The sequence below is a fragment of the Trypanosoma rangeli genome (assembly GCF_003719475.1).
Source record: "Trypanosoma rangeli strain AM80 chromosome Unknown Tra_15.4_contig_00208, whole genome shotgun sequence".
Lineage (NCBI taxonomy): Eukaryota > Euglenozoa > Kinetoplastea > Trypanosomatida > Trypanosomatidae > Trypanosoma > Trypanosoma rangeli.
This window is the reverse complement of record NW_021705950.1, coordinates 18,716-35,483: the sequence shown is the minus strand read 5'-3', so window position 1 is coordinate 35,483 and position 16,768 is coordinate 18,716. Positions and strand designations below refer to the sequence as shown.

General features: G+C 49.1%; 9 protein-coding genes and 1 pseudogene across 9 annotated transcripts, besides 8 other annotated features; all 10 read left to right on the top strand.

Annotated features, from left to right (window-relative positions):
- The first annotated feature begins 200 nt into the window (after window positions 1-200).
- Window positions 201-465, top strand: TraAM80_06014 (hypothetical protein; annotated as a pseudogene).
- Window positions 466-643: 178 nt separating this feature from the next.
- TraAM80_06013 (caltractin) lies at window positions 644-1,210 on the top strand (the record flags this gene model as incomplete). The annotated part of the gene is made up of 1 exon (XM_029382871.1): window positions 644-1,210. One exon carries the CDS (start codon window positions 644-646, stop codon window positions 1,208-1,210), a length of 567 nt encoding a protein of 188 aa, XP_029237343.1.
- A 358-nt stretch (window positions 1,211-1,568) lies between these two features.
- On the top strand, window positions 1,569-2,213 carry TraAM80_06012 (uncharacterized protein; the record flags this gene model as incomplete). The annotated part of the gene is made up of 1 exon (XM_029382870.1): window positions 1,569-2,213. One exon carries the CDS (start codon window positions 1,569-1,571, stop codon window positions 2,211-2,213), a length of 645 nt encoding a protein of 214 aa, XP_029237342.1.
- A 451-nt stretch (window positions 2,214-2,664) lies between these two features.
- Window positions 2,665-3,213, top strand: TraAM80_06011 (uncharacterized protein; the record flags this gene model as incomplete). The annotated part of the gene is made up of 1 exon (XM_029382869.1): window positions 2,665-3,213. One exon carries the CDS (start codon window positions 2,665-2,667, stop codon window positions 3,211-3,213), a length of 549 nt encoding a protein of 182 aa, XP_029237341.1.
- A 568-nt stretch (window positions 3,214-3,781) lies between these two features.
- TraAM80_06010 (uncharacterized protein) lies at window positions 3,782-4,816 on the top strand (the record flags this gene model as incomplete). The annotated part of the gene is made up of 1 exon (XM_029382868.1): window positions 3,782-4,816. The coding sequence occupies one exon, from the start codon at window positions 3,782-3,784 to the stop codon at window positions 4,814-4,816; it is 1,035 nt and encodes a 344-aa protein (XP_029237340.1).
- A 141-nt stretch (window positions 4,817-4,957) lies between these two features.
- Window positions 4,958-4,978: a microsatellite.
- Window positions 4,979-5,344: 366 nt separating this feature from the next.
- On the top strand, window positions 5,345-6,937 carry TraAM80_06009 (uncharacterized protein; the record flags this gene model as incomplete). Its single annotated transcript, XM_029382867.1, has 1 exon — window positions 5,345-6,937. The coding sequence occupies one exon, from the start codon at window positions 5,345-5,347 to the stop codon at window positions 6,935-6,937; it is 1,593 nt and encodes a 530-aa protein (XP_029237339.1).
- Window positions 6,938-7,665: 728 nt separating this feature from the next.
- Window positions 7,666-9,039, top strand: TraAM80_06008 (putative acid phosphatase; the record flags this gene model as incomplete). Its single annotated transcript, XM_029382866.1, has 1 exon — window positions 7,666-9,039. One exon carries the CDS (start codon window positions 7,666-7,668, stop codon window positions 9,037-9,039), a length of 1,374 nt encoding a protein of 457 aa, XP_029237338.1.
- Window positions 9,040-9,346: 307 nt separating this feature from the next.
- Window positions 9,347-9,410: a sequence feature (GA-rich).
- A 3-nt stretch (window positions 9,411-9,413) lies between these two features.
- Window positions 9,414-9,431: a microsatellite.
- Window positions 9,432-9,664: 233 nt separating this feature from the next.
- Window positions 9,665-10,501, top strand: TraAM80_06007 (uncharacterized protein; the record flags this gene model as incomplete). The annotated part of the gene is made up of 1 exon (XM_029382865.1): window positions 9,665-10,501. The coding sequence occupies one exon, from the start codon at window positions 9,665-9,667 to the stop codon at window positions 10,499-10,501; it is 837 nt and encodes a 278-aa protein (XP_029237337.1).
- A 294-nt stretch (window positions 10,502-10,795) lies between these two features.
- Window positions 10,796-10,880: a microsatellite.
- Window positions 10,881-10,942: 62 nt separating this feature from the next.
- TraAM80_06006 (uncharacterized protein) lies at window positions 10,943-12,259 on the top strand (the record flags this gene model as incomplete). Its single annotated transcript, XM_029382864.1, has 1 exon — window positions 10,943-12,259. The coding sequence occupies one exon, from the start codon at window positions 10,943-10,945 to the stop codon at window positions 12,257-12,259; it is 1,317 nt and encodes a 438-aa protein (XP_029237336.1).
- A 521-nt stretch (window positions 12,260-12,780) lies between these two features.
- On the top strand, window positions 12,781-14,214 carry TraAM80_06005 (uncharacterized protein; the record flags this gene model as incomplete). Its single annotated transcript, XM_029382863.1, has 1 exon — window positions 12,781-14,214. One exon carries the CDS (start codon window positions 12,781-12,783, stop codon window positions 14,212-14,214), a length of 1,434 nt encoding a protein of 477 aa, XP_029237335.1.
- A 307-nt stretch (window positions 14,215-14,521) lies between these two features.
- Window positions 14,522-14,558: a microsatellite.
- A 461-nt stretch (window positions 14,559-15,019) lies between these two features.
- Window positions 15,020-15,054: a microsatellite.
- A 1,116-nt stretch (window positions 15,055-16,170) lies between these two features.
- Window positions 16,171-16,197: a microsatellite.
- A 530-nt stretch (window positions 16,198-16,727) lies between these two features.
- Window positions 16,728-16,764: a microsatellite.
- Window positions 16,765-16,768: the final 4 nt, after the last annotated feature.

The window sequence follows — 16,768 nt, the reverse complement described above, 5'->3', positions numbered from 1 at the left end:
CACATTTAGGCGACAACGCTGCACAGTCGCTGTGTCCATGTGCACAGACGCATCCCATTGCCTCCTGACTCCTTCTCTTGCACCCGCACGATTTCCGTCCTCTATCTCCGTTTTTTTTTTTTTTTGGTGCCCCCCTGCAAACGTCTGGGCGAGAATTGTGATGATTATTCTCTTCGCATCGCGACACACCGACACCTGTCATGAGTGAGCAGCGAATGGAAAACAATATCGAGAAAGAACATCTGAGCCCGACCGTGTGCCTACGCCCCCACCCCTCCACACTCCCGTGCAAAGCACTCATTTCAAGCCGTACTGGCACCAACGAGTTGCTCTGCGGTCGGGTGACGTGCGAGAAGCAAGAGCGCGCCGCACTACTCTCCACAGATGTGATGAAATTGCTATGTTACACTATTGGAAGACGAGTCTGATCCTTTGATGCATTGCTGTTATACGGCACTGATGAAGATGAGTTTCTTGCTATTGTTTGTGATCTTTTTTTAATATTATTGGTTATTTTTATATATATTATTTGTGCTTTGTTTTTGACTCTTTGTTTGTATTATTCGTTCGAGAGCATATTTTTCTTTTGTGTAGTAGCGTTGTAGGGATTTGGAATACGATTGTTGAAGTATACGTGGTGTTGATGTCTACGCTTGATACGTTGCGAGAAGATATTCTCGATGTTTTTAATGCGTTCGATGAGGAGGGTTCTGGTAGTATTTCGATGCAGGAGCTATCGCGTGCGCTCTACACTATCACTGGTTCTCGGATTTCTCGCTCTGATTTGCACTTGCTTGTACAGGCAGTGCAGGAGGAGTTGAAGGAGGAGGCGGAGGGGAAAAAGACGCCTGTATGTGCTGATTCTCCTCGGAGATCAAACCCCCCTGGTCGAAGTATGCCGCAGGGTCCGAATGGGGATCAAGATGCAGTGGGCTCAACTTTGTTTGTTGCTGTAGTGCTGAAGGTGCTCAATAGACGCACGTACGAGCAGGAGTTGCTGTTTACGTTTCACCTGCTGGAGGATAAAAACTATCCCGGCTTTATAACCAAGGATAGTCTCAAGACTGCTGCGGCTGAGATGGAGGAACGTCTGACGGATCAGGAAATAAATGAGATGTTTGATAAGTTAGTGACGGGGGTATCAACTGCTGCTGTGGATTTCACGACGTTTGCTACCATACTGGATGCAGCAAGGTCTTTTGAAGATTAAGCCTTTGGAGTATATTTATGTTGTGTTGGTTTTTTCGTTGCTGATGTAAAGGGTGGGTCACTTTGTTGATGGATATGTACGTACATGTATGCCCAGGGAATGAAAGTGTAGATTTGTTGACTCTTTATTTTGTTTTTTTTTTGTTCTTGTGCCATTGTGTTTTTCATGTTTGTTTGTAGTTCTCGTACTGTTCTTCATCGTCAGTTGTATGTGGCGTGGTTGTGGAACAACAGTTAACTAATCCGCTGCTGTATTCCTTGTTCTGTTTTTTTCGAATTACTTTCTGGCTTGGCTGAGGGAAGGTTTGTTTGTGTGTGTGTGACTCCTGTTAGAAGGCGTGTTACACTTTTTTTCCGGGATGACCTCCGCGTCTGCATGCCCGCTGTGCAAGCGTCACTTTGGGATTCTTCGTTGGAGGCACGAATGTGACCACTGCAAAAAAACCGTGTGTGATGACTGTGCACCCAAGCTGCATGATAGCCGTCAGTGCACTGCGTGTGCTGCGAAGGCGAAACAGCTACGACAGACGCAGAAGCTGCAACAGATCCCAAATCCCGTATCGGTGGGGGATGAGCGGGCCACACGTATGCGGGCCGCTGAGGAGCGTATGAAGGCGGCGATGCAGCGCGGTAGGCCACAGACTCGGGATGTGCAGCACCCTGTATTGTCAGTAGAGACACCGATACGAGAAATGCCGCAGCAGCAGCAGATGTGTGACACTGGCACGTCATCATCGACACACGCTGATGTGCCAACACGAGCGAATCCGGAGGAGAATCCTGTGCTGGCTGCAGCGCTTCGTCGTCGGGAGCAAGAGCAATTGGGCGGGAACACGAACCGGGGAAACAGCTCCGAGAAGATGAGGCTGTTGAGTGCCATTGTTGCCGTTCTTCACCAGTGGGGAGAGGATGAGCCGTTCGGTCTTCGTTCCATGGATGAGACGAAGCTACAGTCATACTTATGCTACCTCAAAAGCAAGGACAAGAGCTCTGCTGTTTTGTAGGTGGAGGAATAATTTTGTGATGCGAGTGGTCTGATTTTCCAACATTTTGTGCCAATTGTAAACTTCAGTTAAACTGTTGTTTAGGCCCGCAGAGCTGCTTCTCGACTGGACGTGTACGTCTGCATACAAATATGCGTATCAGCTGGTGCATTTATTTATTTTTGGTTTGCCACAGCCGTCTATTATTCGTATTATTACTATTACTTGGAAAAAACATCATCACTTTTCTGCACTTATTAGCACTCTCTTTTCTTTAATTATTTTTTCGTGGAGGGGGCAGCAAGAGGGTTTGCTGGACGTTTTGGTCGCTTTCACGCTGGACAAAGTCGGTGGCTTGGGAAGCTGCAAGAAACAACGAAGCGTGCCCTGTTGTTGTTCTCTCTACCTTTTAACTTACACATCACCTGCGTGAGGTACTACACACACATAGAGTTGCCTGGCCTGTAGGCCCATGGAGAAGGTATTGAAAGGTACCAAAGGTCGCCTCCGTGAAGCGCAAGTCTTCTCTTATGCGTTTTTGCACCCGGTTCGAAACTTGAATGGGCGCAAGCTCAAAAAGAGTCCTGTAGAGAAAAAGGGGAGGGGCAAACCTGCCGATGCAGAAAAAGTGCCCAACAGTGGCTATGAAGCGTGCACTTCTGACCTGGCCAGCACCCCAACGGCGGAGATGGCCATGGGGGCAGATGAAACGGATAATAATGTTTCTTGGAAAGAGGTATTGATTGATCTTCCTGCGCAAGACGCTGCCGAAGAGTCAGAAACCTCTCTGGAGAATGCAAAGGCGGGTGGCTGTGACAGCAGCCCAACGCTGATGGAGATGGCCATGTGGGACGCTGAGGTTGCTAGAAGGCAGCTTGAGGTGGCGAGGAATGTTGCATGCATCTACAAATATTTGTCTGTCTTGAGTGCCTGCAAAGATAATGCAGTGATTGGCATACGCAGTGCTGAGGCCTTAGAGACTTCGACGCAAGGCACGGGCGGGGAAAACAAGACGGAGTAGAAAGTTTTTCTGCTGTAGATGACGCAAACGGGGCCATTTGATAAAGAGCCTGTGGCGGTCAAGGACGTCGTGCTTATTTCTGACGGCGAGGACGATGACTGGTTACAGCTGGCTCCAAGCCGAGGGGAAAAGTTTGAGTCAGGGACAGGCGCTGTCGGGGCCGTGTCTAATGAGTAGCTGTTAACTGGCCCCATAGACCTTTAATGAGGGTTATCACTTGTTTTTTTGTGTGTGTTTTCTCCTCTCTATATATTCATCTCTGTAGTTTAATGTCACTTTTTTTTTATGTTGCCGTTTGTGTCGTCTCTGTTGGTTATCGAGAATTGTAAGCGAAGAGAATGAGGTGGAAGTGCAGGCATTTCTGTTGTGTCTGCGTGTGTGTTGTCGTTTGCCGCTTTGTCGTATTCTCTCACTGCAAAGATGCGTATAGGACGTATACATGACCTCACTTTTCTCGTCTGTTTTGCCATTGATTCCAGGCCGTTTGTGTAGTGCGTTTACAGCTGCCTGCATAGCATTATACGAAAGTTGAAAAGGTCGAATAGCACAGAAGCTTTTACGAAATAAAATGAACAAGATTCAAATTTGTGTGTTGGTAGCGATGTGTGTGGTTTTTGTTTTAGTAGCCTCACTGCTGGTATTCATTTTTTTGCGATGGGGGCGCAAGCTACGCACCAATTCAAAACTGGCTGACGCCGACGCATCAGAGGGGGGTGGGTACCTGCTGCACTTTTTTGATTTCTCCAGGACCCCGCAGGCTGTGGACATTCAGGCGATGTGCATTACGGACGCGAAGTCGCTGAGGTCTGCTTTGGCGACAGCTTGCGGTCTACCAGATGGCACACCGTTAACGCTTCTCTACGTGGATGAGACGGGGAGATCGGTGGAGATGGATCTTGATCGACTGGTTCTTCCTGACGAGCAGTTGCGTATGCGCATGCGCCACACTGAAGAGAGACCGCTGCTGTTATCGCAAGAGGTGAAATCTCTCAGCTCCACTCCCGTAAAATATGAACAGGAGGAGCCTGCCAAGCAAAAGTATAAAGGTGTTGTTGATGTGACCTACACACGAAGTGGTGGGCGCGTCCCAGATGTGCGCGGCGTCTCGCAGAGACCGTACACTAATGGATGTGTGCCACCCCCTATCATTTTGCCGCTCTCCTCCCGGATTAGTTCTGCCACACCTGTAAGCATCACAGCTGCGCGGTATACCGTGCAGAGTAGCGGCGTTGTGCTTAAAGAGGATGCCGCGGCTTTTGTGGAGGCAGCAATGATGGAGCGCACGAGACGCACCGTGACGCTACCATATGGTGCTCGTGTCACTGTGGAGCCTAATGAACGCGCGGCGTGGCTGCTTGATGAGAGTGGCAGAAGTGTGGGACTGCCTTTACTTCGTGAAGTGGCGGAGTCTGTGCGCTACACCGTAGACAACATGAGCTCGGTGCAATGGTGCCCGTATACGCAGCCTATTTTTCTTCCTCCTGGGCGCTGGTGCATCCGCGCAGAGTCTTCAACGGCCGATCGCTGCTCTGTTGAAACCGTCTCTCGGGTTTTCACTGTCGATATTGTGCCTTGGAATCGGCGAAAAGAGGGGGGAGCTTAATATCATTGCGGTGACAGACCCCCATCCAACGCACATCCTTGGCAAGGGGCCGTTGATTCCTATAGATGTTTATCTGCTCCGCGCTGGAGTGGCAAGTGATCCTTCAGCTTCTCCTGCGTACAGGCACTCACGCGCACTCATTCTCTCTCTCTCTCTCTCTCTGCTATTTTCTTTATTCAAATGGACCAAAATGACAGCAGAAGGAGGCGTGATTGGGGAACTGAGAAGGTGGGATTTACGTGTGGCATGGGGGACCACACGCATTTATAGATGCTTTGTTGAGATAGGCATATGGAGATCACTTCTTGGCACGGCTTCTCCATATTTTTTTTCTTTTTCTTCAGATGGCGATTGGTCACACCTCAAACAGGCCCCTACGTGTTGAAGCTTCGTATTCCTCCTTTTTTTTTGTATTTTGGCTTTGCCGTGCTGCTTCCACCAAGATACCCTTGCACCTGGGAGAAAGAAAGGAAGAAGACGGGGAGTGGGAACTACATACAAAACATGCTTCCTATCCTATTCCCCAAAATGACCATGTTTCCAACCAGTACGCAGCATGATTTGGAACTTGAAACTGCTTTGGAGCAACACATGCCTGAACTCGTTGCTGAGGCTGATCACTTTTATATTCCCTTGAGAGAGCTGCTGACTTTTAGACTAGAGGATACTGCAGTAGCGGTACCCTCTGATGATGCTGTACCCTCCGACATTACGAACTGTAAGCAGGGCCCAGTGCTAACGTGCGGTGTCACGCTGGGTCTGGTGTACCTGACGACGGCTATCATCCTTAGTGAAGTCAGAGACAGTGATACTGTCAAAGGTGTGGTGGATGTTATGCATTGCCTTTTATCCCCTGGCTCTACTGCGTACAGACATCTCCGTGGTCACAAGTATGCCCTGCAGAGGTTTGAACAATTGTTAAAGGGTTACATTGAGATTTTAAACTCCCCATGTGAAGTGCATTATCAGGATAATCTGTTTGATCTTTACCGGGCGGCCATCAGCTTCGCTCCCTCACCGGAATACATTACCGTCGCCCACCCACTTTTTGTGCGGGAGGCAGCACGCTGTCGTTGTCCGGGGCTTGCACTTGCTGTTATGCGTCAACCCGTACTGGAGGTGTCACCGGTGGACACCGGGGCGGATGTCACATACCTCCATAGTTATTACTGCGAGGGCGGTCTCTTGCTCGCTGCCATGCAGTGTTGGGAAGATGCGATGGTGTGGCTACGTTTGGCCGTAAGCGTGCCAAAACACTTGCAGCGTCAAGCGTCATTGGAAGTCCAAGTAGCAGAAGCGTCGACCACAACAACCTCCCCTGTGTCGCCTGTGACTGCGTTAGGGCAGAGTGGAGCTATCTGTGATATACTGTTGAAGGCGGTGAAAGCCTTTGTGCTCGTGGCCATCATATCTCAAGGTGGCTTTCACGATCCTGCTGACCGCAGGCGAGCACAGCGTGTTATGCAAGTATGCCGTGGACGTAACACCGATCCCTACTTTCGGTTGCTATCCGCAGCGGCACAACGTGATGGAAAACTGTGGAACACCCTTGAGAAACGCTTTGACTTTTTGTGGAGGCAAGATGGAACGGCTGAGTTTGTTGTTGAGGCTGGGCTTCGGCTGCGGCGTCATGTCATTCGCGATCTGGCAATGGTTGCAAACCGTATGTACCTGTCCGACATCCTCTCTGCTTTTCGAATCCATTCCCTTTGCGGGACAGGTGAGGTTAGTGATGCTGAGGAAATATCTGCCTTGATTCAGCTCCTGGCGGGTATGCAGGAAGATGGAGAACTGCTCATCCGTATTGAGAATTTCCGTGATGGGGGGCTGGGAGAAGCGGAGATGACACTGGAAGACGATAGTAGTGACATGAGCGTGAAGCCGTTGGTGGTGCGGCTCGAGCTGCCGCCAAAGCGCATTCCTAAGGCACTGGGGACATGTCAGCGTGGGTGCAGTCTACTTTCTCTGACTGGTGCGGATATGGGGAAGAAGCAGCGCTACAGGCAGGCGCAGTTGCGTTGTGCCATGGAGGACAGGATCCGACGGTATGAACGCGCACATGCCGCGTTGACACGAGCGACGGAGACGTCGAGCGGTGAAGGTGCGCAACTCGGAGGATGATTGCAACGACAGCGGCTGCAGTTGAGAGCCTCCATCGACACAAAGGGAACAACCTGCGGTGCCAGCGCCACACCCCCTGTCCCACTTTTTTTTCCTTTCTAGCTCCTTCTCAGTAAGGGAAAGGGGTGGGGGAGGAAAAAGAAACATGGGAAAAATGCGGTCATATCTCTGTTGTTACTGTTGTTGTTTTCTCTACCTTTTGTGACTCATTGTGGCTCTCCTCTTGGCAGTGCAAATCCCATTATCCGGACCAAGCAGGAGAGGGGCATAGCGAAGAGCGAGGTGGAAAGAATATATATATTTTTTTCGTATCTTTCTATGCGTGCGCGTGTGGTGGTGGTGGGGATGATAATGCAGCCTGCATGCACCATGAATTGTGAATACGCTTCTCTGTGATTTTAGCTTTTTTTTTTATTGTTGCTGCTTTGTTTTGTGCGCGTGCTGCTCTTGCGCAGTGACCTTTTTTGCAGAGCACCTGCCGTTCTCCCCCAAGTAGAATCCGTGCACAGGGTGGCGAGGTTGAATACATAGGTAATATTCTTCGTGCATTCACCACGCAAAAAGAACAAGAGAAAGACAACGACTGAGAAGAAACAAGAGACGTGAATTTTTCCCCCATATTTATCCTTCTTGGGGATAGCAACAGCTCTTTGTGCCCGTCTGGCTGTGAGAAGTATCTCGGAGGACTCCAACGACGAGTGGCTTTGGCGGCAGCAGTGACGGCAAGCATGGCAGGGGTAAGTGGAAGATTGCTTGTATATATAGCTCTGCTACTACTTTTGACGGAGGTCAGCGGCTTTCTGCAGGAATTTTCCGCAGTTGCGGCTGCAACTTCAGAGAGTTGTCCCCGATGTCATCCCCATACCACGGTGGCGCCCACTTCGCGCTTGGAGAAGACGCTAGAAAAGAAACAAGGGCATGGGAAGCATCACAGAAGCGAGCTTGCTCTTACCAAACTTTTTGTCATTAACCGTCATGGGCACCGCGCTCCGAATGCACCCTATTGGGATTTTTGTCCTAACGATCTAAAAAACCGGCGCAGATACGATGTGCACTCAGAGGATGTCACGGGGCTGGGCATGAAGGAAGAGTATGAATTGGGGCAATACCTTCGGCGCAAATATGCCAGCTTCATTGGTAAACGCTTTAACCGCACTTTACACTTCTTCCGTGCAGTGGGGGAGCCTCGTATTTTGCAGTCCGCCGTGGCAGTCGCACAAGGGATTTTTCCTGACGGTTTTGGCCCCGGTGCTTTTCTTCCCAATCGACCGCAGTTTGTTCCTGTCTTCTCTGACATGGACACACACGAGTACTTGCTGGACGATGTGCCCTGCTTTAGGCGTGCGGAGAAAGATGTGGAGCAGTGGGTCAATAAAAGTCTTGCAGAGTTTGTTGCCGACGCGAATGTCGCAAATGTGTTACGCTACATGAAACACGTATGCGGGAAGCCCACGAAGGAACCACCTTCATTGTTTGCCTACATCAAAACTGTGGCTGATGGCATGATATTTAATGGGGATTATGGCTTAAAGGTTTGTGGTGGTCGAGTTGCACCTGACATGCTTTTTCAAATCCGCAATGTATCTATGCGGCTTCTCTTGGCACGACTTTATAATACAGATGAACAAAAAACTTACACGGCTGTGGATCTGCCGCACCGCTTACTTCGTATGCTGGAAGGCAGTCATCTACCGACAGAGAAGCAGATAGATGATTTTGTAGACACACGACAGGAATCTATCTTTTACTTTCTTCATCGTGAGGGGCTCTACGCACTTGCGGAATTCTTTGGCTTCACGTACAATGTTCCCTGCCTTCCGCGCAGTGAGCTTCCCGTTGCCTCTACACTTATCGTTGAGAAGCTAGAACCGAAAGAGCTACTGCGTCTTGGAAAGAAGGGACCCGTTTATGTGAAGATCGTTCTGAAGACACCGTATGACGGAACGAGCACCGTTGAGGTGCCGCAATGTAAAGTGCCTCAACTATGTCAAGTCCACGAGTTGCGGCGCATCTACAATCAACGTGTTGCCCGCACAGGGAGCTGGGAAAAGCTATGCAACTACACCTACATGGAAATTGACCACCATACGGACATTCGCTAAAAGGTGCTGGCGGACTTATTGGGTGAGAGAGGGGAAAAACGAAATGTAATTGTAAAGGGTGTGCATCTTGCTGTATCCATCTGTTGGGGGGCTATCTCTACTTGGAGCACAATATAGCTGTAGAAGAATGGGAAATCGAAGAGATGTGAAAAACACTAAGGGTCTGAGGGAAGGCGAAAAAAGGTAAAAATATGCAACTGAAGAAGAAGAAGAGTGAGTTGCGCCGATTTACATGAGCACTTCCTGCAAAGCTTTGGGTGTTTGCAACATTTCTCTACGTGCGTGTGGCCCTTTATGAACCATTTACTTCTTTTCTTTATTATTATTGTTTCCATTTTTTTTTCGCTCTTACTCTTCATTCTGCCTTTCTTCGCATATATATATATATATATGGTTATTTTCTGCTTCTCGTAGTGTTTGGAGGGCGGGGGAGCAAGGGCGCCGCGGGAAATAGGACAGGGGCCGAGTAACGACGATTTTCCCACGCACACATCCTCTCCCATTTCCTGTCCCCTGCATACACATCGGGAGAACCACGTGGCCCCAACGGGAATTGCTGAGAGCTGACAAGAGGAGGGGTGGCGGGAAGAGCAATAAGGGAGTGTGAAGACCAATAAATAAATAAATGGATCCCTCGAAACGTATTTGCCTAAAAAACATTCCTTTGGATTGTACCAAGCGGGACATAGCAGAATTTGTCCGGAACCGCACGGGAGCCCAGCCGCATAGCATTGACTTGGGGCTTGACAGGGAAGGGCGTGTGCGCCGCTATGCGCATTTTTCAGTCGAGGGTGCGAAAAACGTCATGTCGGTGCTCTCTGGTGCCCTCTGGCGTGAGGTGGAGGTCACAGCGCTCCCTGCAAAGCCGCACTACATGTACCGTCTAGCCGAGGCGCGACGACAGCGTGAGCGGCAGGAGGCAGAGGAGCGGGCATGCTTGGAGACAGCATGGAAAGAAAGTACGGCGCGGTGGATGCAGAAGACGGGAGGCGAGCTGCGGAGAGGAAAGCCGCCGAAGTCTTTTTACGCTACGAGGCAGCGCTACGGCGAGGTCGCATCTGAAATTGCAAGGAGGCTTCGCGAAGAGCATCAGCGAAAACGCGCAGCGTACTCAACCAGAGAAGGGAATGGCACAAAGGGCCGTCGTTATCAGCGAGAGGAGGAAGGGCAGCAACAGCGCGAGAGAGAACCGGGGGTGGTAGCAGTCACGGCAGAAGTAGAAAGTGCCGCCAATAGGCGTCCGCAGGAACGAGAACTGAACCGAAATAAGTCCAATCTGCATTATAAGCGCCCGCGTGACACGGGTGACGTCTCAGGAAAGAACGAGAAGAAACAAAAGAGGGAGGTCTCTGTTGAGGCAACTCAAAAGGAACACCAACAACCTACAGGGCCCTCGAAGGAAGAGAGGAAACTCTCAGGGCTGCAGGCGATGTTGGCTGCCCTTCGTGCCAAAATGAAGTAATGAAGATGTGTGTGGATCCAGCAGAGGATGCGTCAGGGTTTTCACGATACCTGTTTCGTGTAACAAGATTGAGAAATAGAAGGAAGGAGAGGTTGAAATTCATTGTGGCTGAAATACATTTCTCATCTTTTGTGGTTTTTGGACTGCTGCAAGACGGTTATTCACCTTTCTCTCTCTCTCTTTGGCTTTATTCCTCTTTCTTATACTCCCTTAGTTTGTGTATTTGTGGCGCACACACCTCCATAAAACCAGCAAAAAGAGCGAACGAGGGAAGCATCGCGCCACTAATTGGCTGAAAGAGAAAAAGAAAAGAGTGAGCAACAAACGGTGGCGGACAGAAGGAAAGGGAACGAGAAAGCGGAAGAAGGAGAGGGAAAGGATATTTTGTGTTACCGTTTGGCGAATTGATCATTGTCGTGGTCGGCGTCTCTACCTTGATGCATGAGTGGGATCCAGAAATACACGAGCGCTGCGCAAGATCAATTTGACACAAACACGCCGCCACGGCGACTGCACCACAATTCATTCTTTGATGATGGTTACGAAGAAGTGGAGGTTGTGTCTGACACCCTGGATGCACCGACGGCTGGTTCTGCCCCGGTAAAGCGTAATGAGGCTATGAACCTTTGTTCAATGGTTCCTGAGGGTGATACGGAAAGTGACCGGAGTAGTAGCTTTGAAAGCAGCAGTGATGGAGATGCCTGTGCATACCATGCTACTGCTGCTACCGGTAAAACTGCGGCTAGTAGTGGTGATGGGGGTGGGCACGGGTTACCGCAGCAGAATAGTGGCACTGATACCACAACATCATACCTGGGAAGCAGCAGCTCATGGAGGACTGAGTTAACCGCAAGCGATGAGGAGAGAATGTTTTGCTTCACTGAGGTCATGGAAGATAGTGACGATATTACAGAGAGAAAGAAAAGGGAGGATTATCACATGTGCAGCCCAGCGATCGATAAGTCAGATAGTTTTATGCCACCCAATGGCAGACCTCGTTGGTGGAGCTTTGACTGTTTGTTCTGTATTTTACACTTTTGTGATTGTTACACGGTGTGTAGAGTGATGTTGGTGTGTAGTGAATTCTATAAACTTGCGACACACGATAAGGTGTGGAAAAATATTCTTCACAGCATGAATTTGCGGCCGCTTCTTGATTTGCCCAATACACCCACGCAGGGTTACTATCGATACTTTATTGATGATATCATCACCACAAGGGCCCTTCACGGACAATACTCATTTAAAGCAGTCTCTGCGGACGAACAGTTGACTGATATAGAACGAGGTCGATGTGACAGTGCCGTGAGAGGAGATATGCCGCAGTATTTGCCTAGTTTTGCGGAGGATTTTAACTACCACATTAAGGCAGCGACGCTGTTTTTTTCCTCTGCCTCGCTTGGTCAAATGAACCACCCAATTGGTCGAGTGCAGCTGCTTATAGAGTACAGTGACACAAGCAGGGAGTTGATTGAGGGCGTGGCGCGCTTCTCATGGTACCGTCGACGTTTTGTGTTCTGCTGCGGTTCCTCTGAGTTAGGAGTCCGTGGCCATGTGTTTACAGTGGCCATCAGCAGCGTCGAGAAGCCGTGGCGCAATCAGTCAATGGAGCAGTTTGAAGCACACAAAGGCGGCCTTCGCTTCATCATGGCGCCTGTGCTCTTAGAGGGTGAGATCCCAGGGTCCAGAATCACGGAGATGGACATTGTTAGCGTTAGCTGCCCATCTATACGAAGGCTGGGGGTAGCACGGACGTAGAAAAGAATTTAAAAATAAAACATACACTTTTAAAAAAAGGGGAATGGTGTTTGAATGGGGTAATAATACAAAAGCAAACAATACGGAAAATGACCTGTGTTGTGTATAATTTCAAAGGGAAGCAGCTAACGGACCCTGCCCCTTTATACCTTGCTTATATGCGTACACGCAAATGTGTGTGTGTTTTTTTTTGTAGAGAAGTTTACCTTCACTAAGACGTCCTCCCCGTCCTAATCTCTTGTGTGTGTGGAAAGAGAAGAATAGGGAGAGTTGTGTTTCTCACTTCGTCTGCCCGCTCAGTATGTCGTTTTCCCTGCCTCCTCTGCATGCAATGCTAAAAGTGGTAGGTGTTGAGGGAGTCAGGGCAACAAGAGGTCAGTGCTAAACCCGGTAAGGGGCGTTTCAGGCAACTTGAGAGAGTAAGTTGAGGAGATAAAACAAGAGGAAGTTTTGTCAAAAGTGTTTATCAAAAAAGGGGGAACAAGGGGGCAAAAAAAACAGTAAAGAAAAGTGGAGAATAGATGTGGAGTGGTGTCGTCACCGTAGTGGACATGGTGTTGGGGCAGACCACGAGCGCTCTAATGAGCTTCAAAGCTCGTACCATCGAGTTTCTCCTCATTTGGCAGTACGGAAACCATGTTGAAGGGCTGCGTAGAAAACGATTCCATCAGCGACAGCAGCTTGTGAGATGTGCATCTGTGGCCGCTGACTCATCTCGGGCAGCACGCTCTGATGAAGCAGAGATGGATCACCGGCAGGCTGTGGCTGGTCTGATGCTTCTTGCCCAACGCGTGCCAAACCTCATGGGAGGTTATTCCCGACAAACGCTGCAGTCATTCTACGGAAAACCGTTTACTACGCTTGCCGAGGCGAAGCAGCGGAGGGAGAAAATCACTGACAATGTCTGGTTATACCGCTTTAAAGCACGCTCTTCAACGACGTCAGGGTTGGCCTCAGGCGCCACGCATGTCGGCGCGGCACCTCGGCTCGGTTTGCGCATGACAAGTGCTCATGAACAGTATCCAGTAGAAGATATTCCACTCTTGGTGTGGCTGGTGATGCCATGGGAAAGTGAGATTTCTGTTGCTTTGCGTTTCGTGCTTCGGCTGGCGCATTCATTGGGTTGCGACGCTCTCCTTGTAACAGTTCCGATAGATGCTGCTGGTGGAGCTTCAGAGACGGTGCATGTTATTTTTGAAATGATGGAGTCTGGAAGGCGCAGGACACATGCAAGGCGTGTTCTCATTGGAGGAAGCGACCTTGGGGCGATGTTTGTGCTTCTCTTGTTAGAGCGTCGCTATCCTTTGCTTCACGTGGGCGCTTATGCGGCTGCAAACACGGAGGTGGCACGTCGCGCCTTTTGTCAGGGGGTGATTCTCGTCGACCCTTTCGTTGGGTGGGATACCACAGTGCCCCTGCGTCAATTCGCAGTGGGTACCTCGCCTTCTCATGAGACCGGTGGTGATTTTGGGATTCGGGGTGCACCCCAGCCTCAGGTTGCAGCCTCGCCCTCGGCGAAGGATCGCTTCAAGCGGTTGGTGATAAATAGCAGTGATGGCTCTATCCAGCAGTGGTTTCCCTCACCAATTACTTATGACCCACCGCCCATAGTTGTGCTTGTAGACAAAGATGGATTCTGGCTACAGGAGCAGTGCGACTTCAATGCGCGGGTGGAGCGCCTTGGGGTTGAGGAAAATGAAGAGCGAGTATTTTTCCTTCCCTACACTATTGAGACGAGGGCCGCAGGAGCGCTACTGTCGCTAAGCTGCCGGATTGAACTCGAGCGGCTGTGGCGCACGGTGGAAAATTTTTTCAGTGAGATCCTATCGCGGGAAGAGCTAAGCGCTGTCTCAACACCGTCAACCGATGGTCGGTATTTCTGCGGTGAAGATGGAGGGGCTCGATCATACCTGTGCGAAGGGGAGGTGACGTTCCGTGCCGCCTTTGCTCCCTAAGGGGTGAAGACTGCGAGAAACGAGGCTATGGGCACACGGGTCTGTCGAGGTAAGCTCAACAGTGCGTGAAGAAAGGCCCTGAGCATAATCATTTGTATTTATTGCGTATGCAAAGAGCGGTCACGAAGAAAAAGCGTGGGAAAAAGAAAGAGAGGGGAGGGTTTTGTTTCATTTGATTGAAAAGTAGAAGATGTATTTCCCACAAGAGGCGGGAGCCATACAGAAGAACAAAATCCATGATGCGGCGACATGTTTTTTTTTTCTTTTGCTGTTTCTTGTCGTGGATTTTGTTCCTTTGCCGTTTAGTGGGGGGGGGAGGGGAGGGGATTGGAGAAGTGGAGGGGGCTGATTGTCGTTTTTGATATATATTTTTTTTTTGGATCTTGCCGCAGCGTCGCCACAACTCCGATCCAGAACGCCCATGTTTTTATTTTTATTTTTAACTGCTGAGGAACGGAAGAACATTTTTTTCTTTTGTGTTTTTAATTTTTTATATTGTCTCCGTGGTAATTTCTCTCTTTGTTCTGTGGCCGTTTTATTCCCTAACTCTGCCAATGAGACACTCGTGGGACTCCGTGGGACCTCTTCTAGCTGACGAGGAGAGGGGCAAACAAACCAAACAAAGATGCAGGGAACAAAATTGAAACGACCGCTAGAAGCAAACGGAGAACGGGCAGCCCAAGCAGACAGCACCTAGTGGGAGTGGGAGTGAGAGTGAGAGTGAGGGAAACGTGATACATGGTAATTGACGGCCACATGATGTAACGACTATTTTCTGAGTCTGAGGGGTGCAGTGGCGAAGGAATTTTTGTTGCTGTTGTTAATGGTGATGTTGTGGTTTGCTCTGCCTTTTTCATACATATCCACCGGTTTGTTCGATTTAAATCCTTCTACTTGGTGCGTAAGTGTGTTTTGATTTTCTTTCCGCTTACCACGCTCGCTTCGCGACTCTACTGCCACACCTACAACACACGTACACGCCTATGCACGTTTGTATTGTGCTTTTCTCCCTGAGGCAGTTTGTTTTTTGTGGTGTTTGTTTTCAACGGTATTTGTTTACTTTTGGTTTTCTTTCTTTTCTTCGTGCGTTGGTGTTTCGGACATGGCGCAGAGAGACTTGCCGGCTCACGTAAGTGAGCCGGCAGCGTGGGGAGGGGGTGTGTTACATGGTAACAAGTGATGCTGTGCGACCCCCTCCGAAAGGATGAAATGGCAGGAAAAGTTTATTTTTGTCTTCTACATTTCTGCTTATGTGCGGGTTACGAAGTTGGGGAGATGTGGGACGGATTGTTGCTTATTGCAGCGGGTGCGTAGTGCGTGCACGCGCCCACACATGTCCCTTTTCCTTGTGCGTCTTAATTTGCTTACGCGACTCAAGTCATACAACGTGGCGTGACGATGCCCAAAAACAAAAAAATTTTGTTTGCTTTATTACGGAGGCGTTGTATTTTTAAGTGTGAATGTGAATGAAGTTGCTTCCGATAGTTTTTTTTTTTTTTGGTTTGGTGGGGGGGGTGGCAGATGTTGAAAGCTTATGAAGGGAATGTTGTGACCGACAACATGTCTGGTGGGTTTGTCCCACAATAATAATATGTTTGTCTTTCAATTTTGTTTTGTTTGTTACATTTGTTTTTGGTCGCAAGAGGTAAGTTTTGACATCGAAGTAAGTTAACCTGCAAGGATACAGTCAGTGAAGTAACTCTCTTACACATGTCTTTTTACTTTGGCTTACACAACCTCGGTTTGCCTACCAGCAGTAGTCGCGATGGGAAACTTATTGTTATTATTTACGAACACCTTCTGTCTCAAGAACGTCGCCGCAATGGGGATCCTCCTGATTTGTCCGGCCTCGGTATGCCTCCCACCTCTGGGCCCTCACCTTGAGATTGGCCTTGGCCCCACCTTCCCCCTTCCTTATACACTTGTCCCCGAGAAAGGAAATGACAGCACGGCTTCGTTGTTGTTGTTGTTTTTAGTTTTGTTATGATGAAAGGTCCCACAGCTGGGCCAAAGGCTGTGCCGTTCGCTGTACCAGTATGCCGCTAACTTTTTTAACTTAGGAGGGCGAATGCCTGCAAGAGTATTTTTGGCCATTTTTCAGAGGCCGGCAGCGGCAGATCCCATCTAACTGGCATGCCGAACGTTGAAATTGAAATTGGATGTGGTGGCCGCCCACCGTGCCACTAGAAATTGACCGGGGGGCACCGCGGGTAGCATGGACCACATCCAGGCATTGATGCGAAGTGGCGCAGCTTAAAAAAAAAAAAAAACATTTTGGTGCCACTTTGCCAAAAACGTTTTTAGGACCTGATTCTTCTTTTATTTTATATTTATTAAAAGCATTTAATGGGAAGTTTGATGACAATGTGGCGTCATGAACTCTCTATTTGGGACATAATTGATATAAATACGTGGTCACAACTGCAGTATTCTGAAGAGGGAGTTATGTTATTTTCATTTTTATTTTGCTGTTGTGGAAAAGTGGGATATGGAACATTTTTATTTTGCACGGGATATATATATATATATATATATATATATATATATATACGAG